General features: G+C 37.6%; 1 protein-coding gene across 42 annotated transcripts in view; it reads right to left on the bottom strand.

The window, feature by feature from the left end:
* The window catches only part of ABCB5 (ATP binding cassette subfamily B member 5), a 157,957-nt gene that overhangs the window by 20,362 nt on the left and 121,068 nt on the right, over positions 1 to 16,527 (bottom strand). For 26 of the 42 annotated variants that reach the window (XM_084978431.1, XM_084978414.1, XM_084978424.1 and 23 more), the window contains 4 exons: positions 15,937 to 16,077; positions 8,635 to 8,791; positions 4,169 to 4,366; positions 2,154 to 2,360 (listed from right to left, as the gene is read on the bottom strand). In XM_084978431.1, coding sequence (XP_084834557.1) covers positions 2,154 to 2,360; positions 4,169 to 4,366; positions 8,635 to 8,791; positions 15,937 to 16,077 — 703 coding nt within the window. Of the gene's footprint in view, positions 1 to 760; positions 786 to 2,153; positions 2,361 to 4,168; positions 4,367 to 8,634; positions 8,847 to 15,936; positions 16,078 to 16,527 lie in introns of all 42 variants that reach the window. The other 16 variants (XM_084978436.1, XM_084978435.1, XM_084978443.1 and 13 more) reach the window with 3 other exon arrangements.

Here is a 16,527-nt window from a genome sequence, read left to right as displayed (position 1 = left end):
TGGGCCAGGGTGCAGCTGTGGCAATTCGGATCCTTAACCCATTGTGCCAAGCCAGGGATCAAAGCTGTACCTCTGCAGTGACCTGAGCCACTGCAGTCAGATTCTTAACCCACTGCACCACAGTGGAAACTCTAGCACCATATTTATTTATGGTTCTACCTATTTGGGGTGGGGGGGTAACAGTGATATGGAGGAAAACTAAAGTTAAATTTAAAAACACCAAGAAACAAAGCTATTCTTTCTTTTGGAAATAACATCATCTTGATTCTCAAAGTTTATTGTAAAAAGCACACTGAATCTCTACAGTATACAGTTTTGGGTAAATCTGAGAAATAGTACAGTGAAAAAGAAGGAAAGATGATAAAAATTTTAAGAATACAAATCAAATGGTACAAATATAAAATGGTTAGCATTTTATCATATATTAATTAAAGAAAAAAAAACTACCAGAATTACGTGGATAATAATCTGACCTTGAGATGTTCCTGTCGTGGTGCAGAGGAAACAAATCCTACTAGGAACCATGAGGTTGCAGGTTTGATCCCTGGCCTTGCTCAGTGGGTTAAGGACCCGGCGTTGCAGTGAGCTGTGGTGTAGGTCACAGACACGGCTCGGATCTGGCGTTGCTGTGGCTGTGGCTGTGGCGTAGGCCAACAGCAACAGCTCTGATTAGACCCCTAGCCTGGGAACGTCCATATGCCATGGGTGCGGCCCTAAAAAGACCAAAAAAAAAAAAAAAAAAAAGACACAAAAAACTGACCTTGAGTCAATAATTCAGTGAATGCCTTGGTAAAAAAAAAGAGAAAGATAGAAGGTTACAATTTTTATAAAAATATATATTAATCCTTCTTTATTGTTAGTAATGCAGAACTTTCCTAGAGAAAGATATATTGTATTAATGGCCCACTTCTAGTTATAAGCACCAATTAGTATGGACAGGAGACCATAGATCTAGCAGTAGAAAAAAGAGTGTGGTGACCATTATCCTCCCCTAGGAACAAGGTACTAGATTAGTTATTTGATATACAAGTTATTAAACTTGGGCATTTCCTTTTCAAATGAGCTAGAAAACCACATTATAAAAGGTGTTTCTAATCAAAAGTCAGTATCTATATTTTTATTTTATTTGCACATGTATTTAAGTATAAACAGATATTGTAAGAACTTAGTTGCAATTACAATTAGTGTCTCTGTGTGCTACTTCTGGATCTGTGTCAGTGCTTGCTACACTAAAGCCTTCTCTACAGTTAACCAAAATTTTAAACTTTTCTGAGATTTTGTGTCAGATGTCACAGTCAATGCAAAGAGGTGACAAAAATGGCCTAGCACTCTAGTGGGAAAAGTAGACTCTAAACAAATCAACAAGCGCCAGGGTGATTTGAGATTATGATAAGCATCTTGAAGACTATGTGACTGGCTACAGGGGTGGTGGGGACTCTAAGAGAAGGTGGCCAGGAAAGGCCTCTGCAAAAGTGACATCTGAAAGAGCTTGAAAGTTAAGGAGCTGGTCTTCAAAGAGCCAGAAAATGGGAGGTCCCAGCTGAAGAAATAGTAAGTGTAAATGTCCTGAGGTAGGAAAGAACGTGGTGTATTCATGAGACAGAGAGGCCAGAGTGGCAGGAGCAGGGTGAGCACATGATGAGTAAGTTGCTGGCGAAGCAAGCCCAGCCACATCAGAGAAGGCCTTGCCAGGCACATAAGGAGTTTAGACTTCATTTTAAATGCAAACTATGCCATTAGAAGGTTTTAAGCAGGGAGGGGTATAATTTATGTTTTTAAAAAATCCTTCCAGTGGTTGTGAGGAAGAATTGTAAAGGGATAAGACTTTCTGGAAGAAAGAAAATAGATTAAGAGGCAATGAAGTGGTCTGGAGAGGGATGATGGTTGTGTAGATGTGAGTAGAGTATAAATGAATAGAAGGTGAAGAATCAAAATGTGAAAATTAATTCAGTGAATATTAATAGTTTGGTCTTAGAAAAAAATAGTCACACAAAAATCTCAAGTTTTGCTATTTACTTCTAACTTTATCTTAGACCCTGGCAATAAATACATTGTATAATCCAAGAAACACATAAAAACAACCACTTAGGGCCAGTATGATATTTGGACTTACTTGGCAGCTTTGTAGTTCAAGATTTCAGACATTTTCTTACCTCAGGAAGACCTTCAATAAAAGAATGGATATTTGCTGCATCTGCTACTTCTTTTATCTCATGTAAAGGCACAACACGGCTGTTATCACCATAGGCAATGTTCTCAGCAATGCTACAGTTGAAGAGCACAGGCTCTTGAGAAACAATTGCTATTTGGGAACGGAGCCACTGTACATTCAATTCCTTTGCATCCACACCATCAAAAAGCTATCAAAAGCAGAATGGAGAACAATACGTGATGATCCAACAACTGTATCATGTTACGGTTCATTGTATTCAAACATATACAACTCATAAAAAGAAGATTGGAATTCAAGCTGTTTCATAATACAATGTTACCCAAGGAGGGCTCACTAATAATAATGTTGTATAATAGCAGACAGATGTAGCTGACTGAAGTACCAACTCCTAAACTTACCTGACATTTCTAGGCATGGCTATATAATCAAAGACCAGTCCAGAGTCTATAATAAAGTCTGGTGCTCTGTACTGAGGTCAGATGAAAAATGACCAAACTCCACTGAAACAGGACCCCACTTTATTAAAGCCTGGAGAGAGGGTAAGTGATACAGTAGTCCGCATGTAGAAATATGTTATTTTGTACAAAACCATGTTTATTCATATTGGACATATAACAAAATTGAACTGATATTTGATGAACATACTGATTACGTTACAGGAACTCTTCAGGTACCAAGGAAACAGTAATAAACAAGACAAAGCTCTTGCCCTCCTGTAGCTTATATTCTAGTAAAAAAGGCAGGCTTATAATAAGCACACTAACAACTTATGAAACTCAGAAAAAGAAAGTTATCATGAAGACAGGATAATGGGATAGTGAGTGACTAGAATGTGGTGAGGATTTGGGAAGCGGGTGGGTAGATGCATATATTCTATAGTGTTATCTAAGAATCCCTATCTAAAGAAGTAGAATTTAGCAAGAACAAAGGCCCTTGAGTGTGTTTAAAGAACATAAAGAAGCCAGTGAGACTGACACACAGTGCACAGTGAGGGAAGAGTGGCAGGAGAGGAGTCTGGACAGAGAAGGGCAGGAGCCAGTTCATGGAGAACCTTAATTTGGTGGTATGAACTCTGGTTTATCCTGACTGTGGTGGGAAATCACTGGAGAGTTTAAAGGAGGGAGAGTGCTATGCTATGTGCAAACAGATGAGTGTTACCTAATTTTGGTACTCATTGTTAACTCATTGTTTTCTCTGGTAACAAGGGAGCCATTTTGGGAACACCATTTTGCAAACTGTCTTTGAGACCCTGTGATGGGGAAAAGACTGTAAATTGCAGCAGAAGGATGACTAACATGACACTCTTTTACTTTTATGGGCTTATGGTTTTTTCTGCGGGGGTAGGAGGAAACAGAACAGGAAGTTGTCCTTGTGTGTGTTATATGGTGATGGCTGGTGGAGAGAATAATTGGAAATCTGAATATTAGAGTAAGAAAAGTGCCAGGTCAGAAAAATAGTTCTTGGAGTTCAAAGGAGGGAGAGGTTGTTTTTTTTTTGTTTGTTTTGTTTGTTTTTTTTAGATCAGGATATAGAACTTAATGGAGCTGCAAGGAAACTCTAATCATGTAGAAGGTTTTGAGAGTTGCTAGAGTGAATAGCAGGAAGCCTGAACTGATGCAAAGAAACTACTATCTCTGCTTTAAACTCGAACAGAGTAACAAAAAAGCCCAGCTGTTGATATTAAGCCCATCTTCCAACACCTGTATTCTAAAAGAATTCCATGGATTATAAGATCAAAATGTCTGCTCTATAATGGTTAAAGAATCTTTGGATCTTTTTTCTTAGCTTTAAAGTTTTATCCATCATTTATGTTATTGGTTTGCTTGTTCTCTTAGTTAAGGAATAGAGGGGATGGAGTTTTTTTTTTTTTTTTTTTTTCCTTAAACTACTACACTGTTTGCCCTCCTCAAATCAGTGAGGATGCTTAAGCCCAAGGGAATGTTTAATAACAGCCCCACTAACCCCCAGATGAGTTGTATTTAATTTCAGTCTTACCACTTGTCCTTTCACTGGGTCATAAAATCTTTGCATAAGTTGGACAAAGGTGCTTTTCCCACAGCCACTGCTCCCAACAAATGCTACTGTCTTTCCTTTCTCAATACTGAGGGATAAGTTGCGAAGGATGAGAACATCCGGGCGACATGGATAGAAGAAAGAGACTTCTCGAAACTCTATATTCCCTTCAAATATATCCTGTAAAAAAAAGTTGGCAGTGTTTAGAAGGATGACTTAGAAAGGTTGTAACAAATTATAGCACACTGGCTGAGTGCTTTCTGAAAATTGTGTCTGTTTCTACAGCCATGTTAATTCTAAAAATTGTATTCCTCTCTGTACAGAGTTGCTAACTGTCGAGATTTCTGTATCTCTCATTTTTTTCTTTTCCGGGTTTTTAGGGCTACACCTGTGGCATATGGAAGTTCCTGGGCTAGGGGTCCAGTAGGAGCTGTAGCCGCTGGCCTACACCAGAGCCATAGCAACTCAGAATCCGAGCCGCATTTGCGACCTACACCACAGCTCACAGCAACGCCAGATCCATAACCCCACTGAGTGAGGCCAGGGATGGAACCCGACTCTTCATGGATGCTAGTCAGGTTCCTTAACTACTGAGCCACAATGGGAACTCCATATCTCTAATTCTTATTATCTTCATTTCTGGACTTTACTAAGTTCCTAAAAACACTACTTTCCTTCAGCTTTAGGACCTAGTCGTCAGATCTGCAGATTAGCTGTTTGCTCTAAACAAATACATCTTCAAAAAAATTAATTTATGCTTTATAGACATTTATTGCTTAATTCAGAAGAGCTGGCATCCTCATAAACCATAAATGTATAAATGGTAAGTTGGACCATGTTTTACAGTGAATATACAATTTTGAATTATCTGTTTTTAATTGATTATTATTTGGCAGTGACACTTTGCTAAATGTTATTTTTCTCCCTATGCTTCAATCTCTTTAGTGGTTGATAACTTGTAAAGCAATACTCATATATACCAGAGATGTTTATAAAAGACTTTCCAGAACTATCACTAAGTGATGATTAAATTCCCCTTATAGATTTGGTTTGTAAGATTTTAGTTTCTTTTCATGTTTGCTCTCAATCAACTACATTTGAAGTAGTCAGGTTTAATAGTCATGCTCAGCACATCTGAGCCCAGTATATAGGTTGGAGGCAGGGGTAGGTGGAAGGGAGGAACAACAAACAATGTTTGACAAAGAAATTATCCTGTTGTCAAAGGAAAGAAATGTTAACATGTGGTTAAGAGTCCTAGAATTAGAAAACAATATGTGGAAGCGTATATGCCAAAATATTAAGTTTAGTAGTAGGTTATTTTTAGCTTATTCAATGTCTTCTATTTTGCCCACTGTAATACATGAATATTATTTGTGAAAAAAAGTTTAAAAAAAAACCCAGGATACTGAAGAATAATGGAAAATAGAATTATTTCTGTGTATGCTCTGGTGCCTTTTGGAAAGGCATAGAGAGATATTCTAGACCTCTGGACTTTAATACATTTAAAATGTATTCTTACTGTTTTAAACATTTTATTATGGAAAATTTCAAACATCTATAAAAGTAGAATAACATATAATGGTCTGCTATATGCCTATCTCCCAGCCTCAATAATTATCAATATTTGCCAATTTTGTTTTGCCAGACTTTAATTTTTTAAAGCATAGGGAGTTATATTTAGAAGTAAGTGTATGTTAAACATTAAATAATTTTATAGTCTCTATAAGAAACATTTCCACATTCTATTCTGGAATATATGTAAATCCACCTTGTATACGGTTTCTATGAGGACATTTATCAGTGAGATGCTCAATCTCTCTAATGTAATATTTAGAAAGAAATGAGTAGTAATATTATATATCTAAATCCTAGATTTAAAGTTTCCTGCATTCTTTACTTTTCAAAAGATAAATATGAAATCTTATTTGATAATGCTCTCATGTATCTTAGAGCATTCTGTTTTGAGAATTTGAAGATGTTTTTATTTTTGTCACTAACAACCAGCATTCCTTTTAATAATTACGAAGTTCTTCTGATAATGTATGATTTTAAGCAATCATACATATGAATCTACTGTTAAAAATCTAGAGGGAAATATTTTTAAGTGAAAATCTTCTTTTAAGTATACACCTAGTAACTATTCTTCTAAATTTAAAATGTCTAGAAAGATCTTGAAATTGAATATATATTAAATGTACAAGACCACTATTGGAAGGCTTATTTAAAAAATTTTTTTTCATTTTTGCCACCCTGAGGCATATGGAGTTCCTGGGCCAGGGATCAGTTCCAAGCCACAATTGGGACCAAAACTGCAGCTGTGGCAATGTCAGATCTTTAACCCACTGTGCTGGGCTAGGGATCGAACTTTCACCCCATTGCTCCCAAGATGCTGCTGATCCTGTTGCACCATCGCAGGAGCTCCAAAGGGCTTATTTTGAAATTATACGCTCTCCCTATTATTTCCCTTTTAATATTCAGTCTTTTAGAATTTGTCACTAAATATGTGCATGTGTTTTAATATTTAATAAATTAATAAATATAGTTCTCTTTTTCCCTCCTTTGCTTACAGATATATTTCTCATGAAAAATCTGAAGCAACAGGGCATTATTTACTTTGTATATGTTATCAGAGAAAAACATGAATATATCCTTACCTAAGACTATAATGCAAATCTTTATTCAACACTAAAACTTTTGCTGTCCAAATAAAATCAAATGTGTAAATTAAACCTTTGTTCAAGAACATTCCCATGGCATCAGGTAAGTAAAAAAAAAAACCAGGAGCATATATTTTTAAATATAAAATATGTACATTTTAGTAGTAGATGTAAAAATTTGATTAAGCCATCAATGGAACAATGGGCAAAAGACCTGAATAGACATTTCTCCAAAGAAGATATACAGATGGCCAACAAACACATGAAAAAATGCTCAACATCGCTGATCATAAGAGAAATGCAAATCAAAACTACCATGAGATACCACCTCACACCAGTCAGAATGGCCATCATTAATAAATCCACAAATAACAAGTGCTGGAGGGGCTGTGGAGAAAAGGGAACCCTCCTGCACTGCTGGTGGGAATGTAAACTGGTACAGCCACTATGGAGAACAGTTTGGAGATACCTTAGACATCTATACATAGAACTTCCATATGACCCTGCAATCCCACTCGTGGGCATCTATCCGGACAAAACTCTACTTAAAAGAAACACGTGTAACCGCATGTTCATTGCAGCACTATTCACAATAGCCAGGACATGGAAACAACCCAAATGGCCATCCGCAGATGATTGGATTCGGAAGAGGTGGTATATATACACAATGGAATACTACTCAGCCATAAAAAAGGATGACATAATGCCATTTGCAGCAACATGGATGGAACTAGAGAATCTCATACTGAGTGAAATGAGCCAGAAAGACAAAGACAAATACCATATGATATCACTTATAACTGGACATCACAAATGAACATCTCCTCAGAAAAGAAAATCATGGACTTGGAGAAGAGACTTGTGGTTGCCTGAGGGGGAGGGAGTGGGAGGGATCGGGAGCTTGGGCTTATCAGACACAACTTAGAATAGATTTACAAGGAGATCCTGCTGAGCAGCATTGAGAACTTTGTCTAGATACTCATGTTGCAACAGAAGAAATAGTGGGGGAAAAATGTAATTGTAATGTATACATGTAAGGATAACCTGACCCCCTTGCTGTACAGTGGGAAAAAAAAAAAAAAAAAAAAAAAAAAAGAATAGATTTACAAGGAGATCCTGCTGAATAGCATTGAGAACTTTGTCTAGATACTCATGTTGCAACAGAACAAAGGGTGGGGGAAAAAATATAATTGTAATGTATACATGTAAGGATAACCTGACCCCCTTGCTGTACAGTGGGAAAATAAAAGAATTATAAAAAAAAAATTTGATTAAGCCATAACAATTATTTATATAAGCTTTTAATTATTTATAGCACTTTCTTTTGCAGTTATCAAATAATGCCTTCATTTAAGTTTCTACTTAGGGAGCATGCATATGGACAATTAATAATAAATGGACACTTAAAATCAGGGAGTTCCTAGAGTTCTATTGTGGCTCAGTGGGTTAAGGACCCGATGATGTCTCTATGAGGATGCAGGTTCAATCCCTGGTCTGGCTCAGTGGGTTAAGGATCTGACGTTGCTGCATGCAAGCTGTGGTGTAGGCCACAGCTGCAGCTTCAATTTGACTCCCTGCCCCAGAACTTCCAAATGCCACAGATTCAGCAGTAAAAGGAAAAAATAAAAATTAAAAAAAAATCAGGGAGTTCCTCAGTGGCCTAGTGGTTAAGGATTCAGAAAATGGCCCTTTTCCTCTACTGTGGCTTGGGTTAGAGCCCTGGCCCAGGAACTTCCACATGCTGTGGGCTTGGCCAAATAAATAAATAAATAAAATCATAGTTTTTCTTACTGTTTTTGTCCCTTCTTGACTATGGCTGTCTATAGTCGGTTTCTTTTCCAACAAAGCAAACAGATGTGCAGCTCCAGATTTGGCTCTTGAATATTCAGGTGCCAAAACAAGTGTTTCTCCAATGGCCATAGCTCCATATGCAACTGCAGTAAAAACTCTATCAAATGATAAAGCATTTGAATCTCAGTTAGGTTCATCTTCAAACAAGTACTCTAAAAGTAAAGGAAAAATCAAATACAGGAATATAATCTTTTGGCACAGACAATACCACTAATGACCAACAACGATATCTCTTTTATAATTTTCTACCACACAGTGATCATCCCTTGCTCTGTACATCAAAATAATCTTTGGAGTTCAGGTAATCTTAAACATTTCTCTTCTAATTATAAAGATAGATCAAAGGTCATAACTAGTGAATATAAAACTTCTTAGCCACTTTGATATAAGGCTTATTTGCTTGGAGATTTGACAAAGAATTCAACTAACAATAGGAAGAATGAGTCTAGTAGTGAGATCTGAATTTACACAGTAGATATCAATGTTCTTTTGGGGGGTTGCATATAATGTAGTTAGAACAGATAATTGATGCCAGATAATTCGTTATCTGCCTGAAGTGCTACATGATTTAAAGAGAGCAAAGCATGGTGTGGGTTTGACCCCTGGCCTCACTCAGTGTGCTGGGGATTCGGCATTGCTGTGAGCTGTGGTGTAGGCCTAAGATGCAGCCTGGATCCCGTGTTGCTGTGGTGCAGGTGGGCAGCTGTAGCTTTGATTTGACCCCTAGCCTGGGAACTTCCATATGCTGCAGAAAGCAAAAAAAGGGGAAAGGGAATAAAAGAAGACAAACTTACGCTGTATTTCTCAAAGTCTGTACATTTATATTGAACTAAATCCAAAGTGTTTCCAGGGCTAACAGGAGCAAAGAGGAAGAGTTTTACTATACATATGTGTATGAAAACCTAAGCAACAGATTTTCTAAATGCCTGTGCATTGGGGAAGAGGCATAAGAGTGAAAATGCTATTGCCTTTTAAAAAATCCTCATTTCAGAGAAGCTTCTACAATAATAGAGATGGATGGAGACAGCTTCTACCATAAGAAATATATTGCCCTTTTCTTTTTTCTTAAGAAAATACTAAATTGCCTTGCTGATAAACTAATGTTATGAGCACAGCAAGGGATTCTTCTGCTAAAATTCCTCTTGTGCATCTCCCTCTATAAGGCACACTGTCATTTCTGATTTTTTTTTTTTTAGGGTGGCACTTGTGGCATATGGAAGTTCCCCAGGCTAGGCGTTGAATTGGAGCTGCAGTTGCCAGCCTACTCGACAGTGACAGCAATGCCAGATCCTAACTCCATCTGCGACCTACACTATAGCTTGCAGCAATGCTGGATCCTTAACCCATTGAGTGAGACCAGCGATCGAACCTGTATCCTCATGGATACGAGTTGGGTTCATAACCTGCTGAGCCACAACAGGAACTCCCACAGTGTCATTTCTGAAAGAGAGACAGCTTACTCATCCTGGTAGCTATAAAACATGAAAATACATTCACACTTTCTAGAATGAGTGAAACATCTTTATTTTATACAATAAAATAAAATATGACTTCCACAATTTATATAATTCTAAGAAAGTTTCTGGTAATATCCTGAAGAAACCCCTAAGGTTTTAAGCAGTTATAGAGAGCAGCTTGGGATTCATCCCCTAAGTTTATATTTCTTAAACTGAGATCTTCAGATTCTGTGCCTCAGAATAATATGGAATGTTTTGTAAAATGTAGGGTCCTGGCCCTACATGAGATCTACAAAGCTCTGGGTTAGATTTGTGGGGTGAGCTCCAGGTACCTGCATTTTTTATCAGCTTCTCAATTGTTGAATTGGGAAAAAAAATGATTTAGAGAATGGCACAAAGTTCTTTTTTGCTTAAAGAGGGTTTTAGTAGGAGGGAGTTTTCTTTGTAAAATCTTCCATTCATATAGCTGATTAGACAGGAAGCCATCTGCCACCTTAGATTCTGGAAGACACAGAGTCTTCTAGGCCAGGTATAATTTAGTGTGTCTAAAGGAGCACTTGTGACACATTCTTGGTAGTTGGGGACTACTATGGGTCTCTAAGAAAGCTGGAGACTTTGCTATTAAAGGCAAATCTCATCTGTTCACATTTTGCACAGGCCAGTACCCATATTTCCTAGAGCCTCTCTCCTTTGTCCATACTATAAAAGTATGGGTATCCTTACTTTGTTTGTGGTCTGGATGAATGACACTCAAATCAAAAGTGATACTTGTGGTCCTAGCTCAGATAGCTCCAATTCTTCCTTCCCTCATGGCACTAGGAAATACCAGTGTGTTCATTAATCTTTGCTCTCATGTTAGTAGTCCTACATATGTTCTGACAGCTAAAGTGCTGTGTCTCCAGAAATAACTTTCAATTTTTTAGTGAAAAAAATCCAGCAATTGTGGTAGGCCATTTGGAGGAGGAATTTTTGTACGGAGGCCTTTTGATTCTCCTATATTTTAGGGTCATAAAATAACATTCGGCAAGTTATTTGTTCCATTAATGTTAAGTCTCATTCTGGCTCTGGATATTTAATGTTTGAAAAGAATGTAAGAATTAAAAAAATAATTTTATAGAAAGATTCTATGAAAGTTTGTCACAGAATTAGTAATAATGATAATAATAAGAATAAATGTTTACTAAGCAAAGCCCTTAGCATCTTGAATCCTGAACTTGAATCTGTGCTCTGTCACTAGCTGATTAAGTGACTTGAGCAAGTTAGGTAACCTCCCTGCATCTTAATTTTCCCTATCCCTAAAATGGGAGTCATAATATTTCACAGAGTAGTTGAGAAGGCTAAGCAGATAATGTCTGACAAATTTTTAATACTAAGGACTCAATCAAGTTTGTTATTACAGTAATTATCATATGCAACAGGATGGCTGGCTGTCTTAAGAGGCCCCTTTCAAGAAATATCCTTCCTGATGTCACTTGCAGACATGATAGTGATTGCTTGATTTTGAGGTTGTTTCACTTTCTAAGAAAATATTTGCTTAGTTTTTTTTTTTTCTTTTTTTCTTTTTAAGGCCTCACCTGCAGCATATGTAAGTTCCCGGGCTAGGGATCCAATTGGAGCTGCAGCTGCTGGCCTATGTCACAGCCACAGCAATTCCAGATCAGTGCCACATTTGGAAGCTTCACCATAGTTCCTGGCAATGCCGGATCCTCAACCCTTTGAGAAAGGCCAGGGATTGAACCTGCATCCTCATAGATACTAGTCAGGCACAAGGAGGTTCCCAGGCGAGGGGTCGAATCGGACCTGTAGCCACTGGCCTGGGCCAGAGCCACAGCAACGTGGGATCAGAGCCGCGTGTGCAACCTACACCACAGCTCACGGCAACGCTGATCCTTAACCCACTGAGCAAGGCCAGGAATCGAACCCACAACCTCATAGTTTCCAGTCGGATTCATTAACCAGTGCGCCACGATGGGAACTCCTGGATTTGTGTTTTAAAAGATCAGCCTAACTATCATGCTAAGTGAAGTCAGCCATACAATGAGACACCAACATCAAATGCTTTCACTGACATGTGGAATCTGAAAAAAGGACAGACTGAACTTCTTTGCAGAACAGATGCTGATTCACAGACATTGAAAAACTTATCATCTCCAGAGGAGACGGTGTGGGCGTTGGGGGGATGTGCTTGGGCTGTGGGATGGAAATCCTGTGAAATTGGATTGCTATGATCATTATACAACTACAGATGTGATAAGTTCATTTGAGAATTAAAAATAAATAAATAAATAAAAGATCAGCCTAACTACTGTGTGGAGAATGGATTATAGGAAAACAAGAGTGGGCACACGGACATGAGTGAGCAGGTGTTTAGAGTGGTCCAGTCAAAACAGGCAAGGATGTAAAAGGGAGGGTAATATGGGTAAATATGGTGACAAATATTTTGGAGTTAGAAGAGTTGTTAGAACTTGGTTGTTATATATGGTGAGTGAAAGCAAGAAAAGCATGAAGGACAATTCTTAGATTTTTGCATTGAGCAAATGTGTGGATGGTGGTACTGTTTATTAAAGTGGAACTGGGGAAGAGAACCTTTGGAAAGGAAAAAATCTCAAATTCTGTTTTGGACACATCAAGCTCTTAGACATCTAAGTGGAGATGTCCAGTAGGTAGCTGGATGAGTGTGTGGTGTTCAAGAGTAGGGTCAGAGTTTAGAAATACACAGAAGGGAGTCATCAGGACACAGGTAATATTTAAAGCTATCAGACTGGATGAAATCACCAATGAGAGTGTGTAGATGAAGAGTACAGAGAGCTCTAAAGCCCTCTAACACATGAAGGCCCAGCAGAAAAACAGGAGTCAGTAAAGGAAATAGAGGAGGGGCCAACAGCAAAGGATAAAAGGCTAGGGAACAAAATGTTTCAGGAAGGAGAGTATAAAATGCTGCTGAGAGGTCAAGTTAAGTGAGATGGGAGAACTGAATAGATAAGCTCTGTGGATGGGTGAGATGGAGGTCAGTGGTGACCTTGATAATGAGTCTTTAGGAGAGGCTGGAGATGAAAAGGTATATATAACAAGAATAGTCAACTCTGGAATTTGTTTTGCTGCAAACGAGAGCAGAGCCATTGAAAGTTGGCAGAAGGGGGCTCAAGGTTATGGGAGAGATTTCTCTTTTTTTTTACAATAGGTGATTATAATGTAAAGAAATAATAGTGATAGAAACTGATGTGAAGAGATGATTGTAGGAACCCACTGCAGACAAGGACCTTAGTTCTTCCTTGGAGTTGGCAGGCATGGTGGATCACGTGGTAGCCTAGTGAGTTTGATGATGGAAAGATAATGTGTCTCTTCTGATTGCTTTGTTATATTACCTTCAAGGTGAATCCATTAGAAATTAATTTAGATTATAATTGCTTTTAAAAATGAAAATTCTGGGAGCTCCCTCTTGTGGCTCAGTGTGTTAAGGACCCGTCGTTGTTTCTGGGAGGATGTGCGTTCAATCCCTGGCCTCACTCAGTGGGTTACCTATCTGGTGGTGTCATGGCTGTGGCATAGCACATAGCTGCAGCTCTGATCCAACCCCTAACCTGGGAACTTCCATATGCCACAGGTGCAGCCATTAAAAAAAAAAGAAAGAAATAAAATTCTTCTGTGAGAATTAATAAAATCATCAGACATTCTACATTCATACAAATATATTTAATTGACTTGCTTTCCACTAATATCAAGGATCAGTTATATGAAGAAATGCGACCCTAGGGGTTTAAAGACAGCTGCAGAAAGAGCAACATGAGGAAGACATATTCTGAGTTTCAAACAACTGGTTTACAAACAAACTTGAAATACAATCAGTTTGAAAGCTTATGATTGCCTGTAGTAGATAAGAACCAAGAAAAAAACTTGCTAATTTAGTGCAGGCTGGTGAACTGAAAAAATTAATTTAGCTGAAAAAAACATTTAGTTTCTTATTAATTTATCTATGTAAGCTAGTCTGTATAATCAGAATGAAGCTCAAGGCTAAATGTCATAATTCTTGTTTATATGTTCACACAGGCACGACTGCACACTATTTTATTTTATTTTATTTTATTTTTTGTCTTTTTAGGGCCACACCTGAGCTCAGCATATGGAGGTTCCCAGACTAGGGGTCCAATCGGAGCTGTAGCCACTGGCCTCTGCCAGAAGCACAGCAATGTGGGATATAAGCTGTCTGAAGCTGTCTGCAACCTGCACCACAGCTCATGGCAATGCCAGATCCTCAACCTACTGAACAAGGCCTACTGATCGAACCCTCGTCCTCATGGACGCTGGTTGGGTTTGTTAACCACTGAGCTATGATAGGAGCTCCTGCACACTATTTTAGAGAGTAGGAAAACATGGTATAAGAGGTAGCCTAAAATTTCTGTTAAAATTTTAAATACAGATATTCCATTTTACAGTCTGCTCTAGAAAACCTCTAAGTGGTTTATAGATTCAAAACTACTGGTTTGGTAAACTTTGGATGCTTTTCTCCTGAGTGCCTGGCAAAGAAACTTCCTGGGAACTCAGTTAATGTTTGATAGACAAATAAGCAAATGAATAATCACGTGAAGAGAAACTAAAAATTAGTCCAAGTTTTTCTGAAATTGTTTGGCTTCAAATGACTTTTGGTCATTTCCTCAAATTGAATATCTCCTCAAAGTACAAATATATGTCACCAATGAGGATATTCAAAGGAATGTGCCTGAGTCTTGAGAGGTAAATCCCAAAGAGGAGTTCCTAACATGTCTTCCCATATCTAGCAAAGTGAAGCAGGAAGCAATTCATTTGTGAGTTAACTCAGATTACCTGTGTTTTATCCTTGAAACAGGTGTTAATCTCCCAAGTCATTACTTTGAAGAGGCTGATCCTTGCTTTGATGTGTATGTTTTGGTGGGCTTGTTAAAAAATATAACATTACTTTTTAAAGTCAAATAGTGTATCAATTTCTCTAGTTCTAGATGTTTAGCAATGACATTCAAGATGCAGATTATTAATGTTCTGACATCTTATGGAGACATATAAAGCTCAGATTTAACACTCAAAGTTATTTTTTCTAATTTTAGAAGTTGAATTTAGGTGTTTCTGTGAAGTAAAGAAATTTATAACTATGTGGACGGAGTTCCAAAACAGAAACACCAACAAATGCTTTGGGAAGAGGCAGCCTTATTGGGTTGCCATGATCAATTCTAAATGTGACTTTTCTGAAGAGAAATACTCATCAACACGTATTTGTTCTGGAGTATTTGCTTAGCAAGGAACTCACTGATTTACAGTCATACTTGATAAAGCCATCTCCACCTCAGGACTTCCATGAAGCTTCTATGAAGTTCCATAAAGAAAAAAAAAAGGATAACAAGAAGGCATATTTTACCCCTATATTCCCACATCTAGCAAAGTGAAGCAGGAAGCAATTCATTTGTGAGTTAACTCAGATTACCTGTGTTTTATCAGTATTTGGCCAGCCTGACTGTACTTATAGATATTAAATAAACAAAAAAATTAAGAAAATATTTCCCAGCATGTCTTTCACACAAATATGATTTAAATGATAATGCACTATAAACTAGATATCTTTCTGGTTAATTTAAGTACACAATCGATTTACAAGGTTTATATAGGAGTTCCTCTGTGACACAGCAGATTAAGGGTCCAGTGTTGTCACTGCAGTGGCTTGGGTAGCTGCTGTGGTGTGGGTTTGATCCCTGGTACATGCCATGGGTTCAGCCAAAGAAACAAACAAATACAAGGTTTATATATTTGCATGACTTACATGAACATGCCCTCTGGGGTCATGCGGCCTGCTTGAATTAAATGGGTTCCAAACAGAAATCCTGCTGCATAGGCAAAATACACAAAGGCATGGCTAAATGCATAACAGATTCCAATGATCTGTGCTTTCTTCAAGGTATTTCTGAAATGCACAAAATATATTAAATAATGGGGCATGAGGTAAATAGCAAGGGCATTTAAATAAATACAGAGTAATAAATATAGAAGACATTATCATTTAGGGGATACACATTTTTTTTCTAAGAATTAAAGAGAAAATGATCTTTTTAACTACTGAGAATTATTACAGAGAAAACAGTAAATATAATGATTTTCTCTATAGCTACATACTCCATTGTTCAGTATAACAAAGTTGCCTCTTTTTATTTTCAAATAAATGGACAAAGTCCATGAAAGGACAGCTAATGAAAGAGTTAAAGGGATTTGGTTTTAAAGTATTTTCTATCCTAATCTTGTACTAAGAGAATAATTAGTGGAAATTAAAGGGTGGTACAAACCACAAGCATGAGTGTAAATAAGTACAAAGCTATCTTTCTGATAAAGTAATACAAAGAGTATCACTAAGTAAATG

Source organism: Sus scrofa, chromosome 9, assembly GCF_054392235.1.
Source record: "Sus scrofa isolate SSC_HxYL_T2T_F1_AM1 chromosome 9, Sscrofa_HxYL_maternal_Yorkshire_Landrace_v2.0, whole genome shotgun sequence".
In the NCBI taxonomy this organism is placed as follows: Eukaryota; Metazoa; Chordata; class Mammalia; order Artiodactyla; family Suidae; genus Sus; species Sus scrofa.
This window is presented reverse-complemented; position numbering and strand designations above follow the sequence as displayed.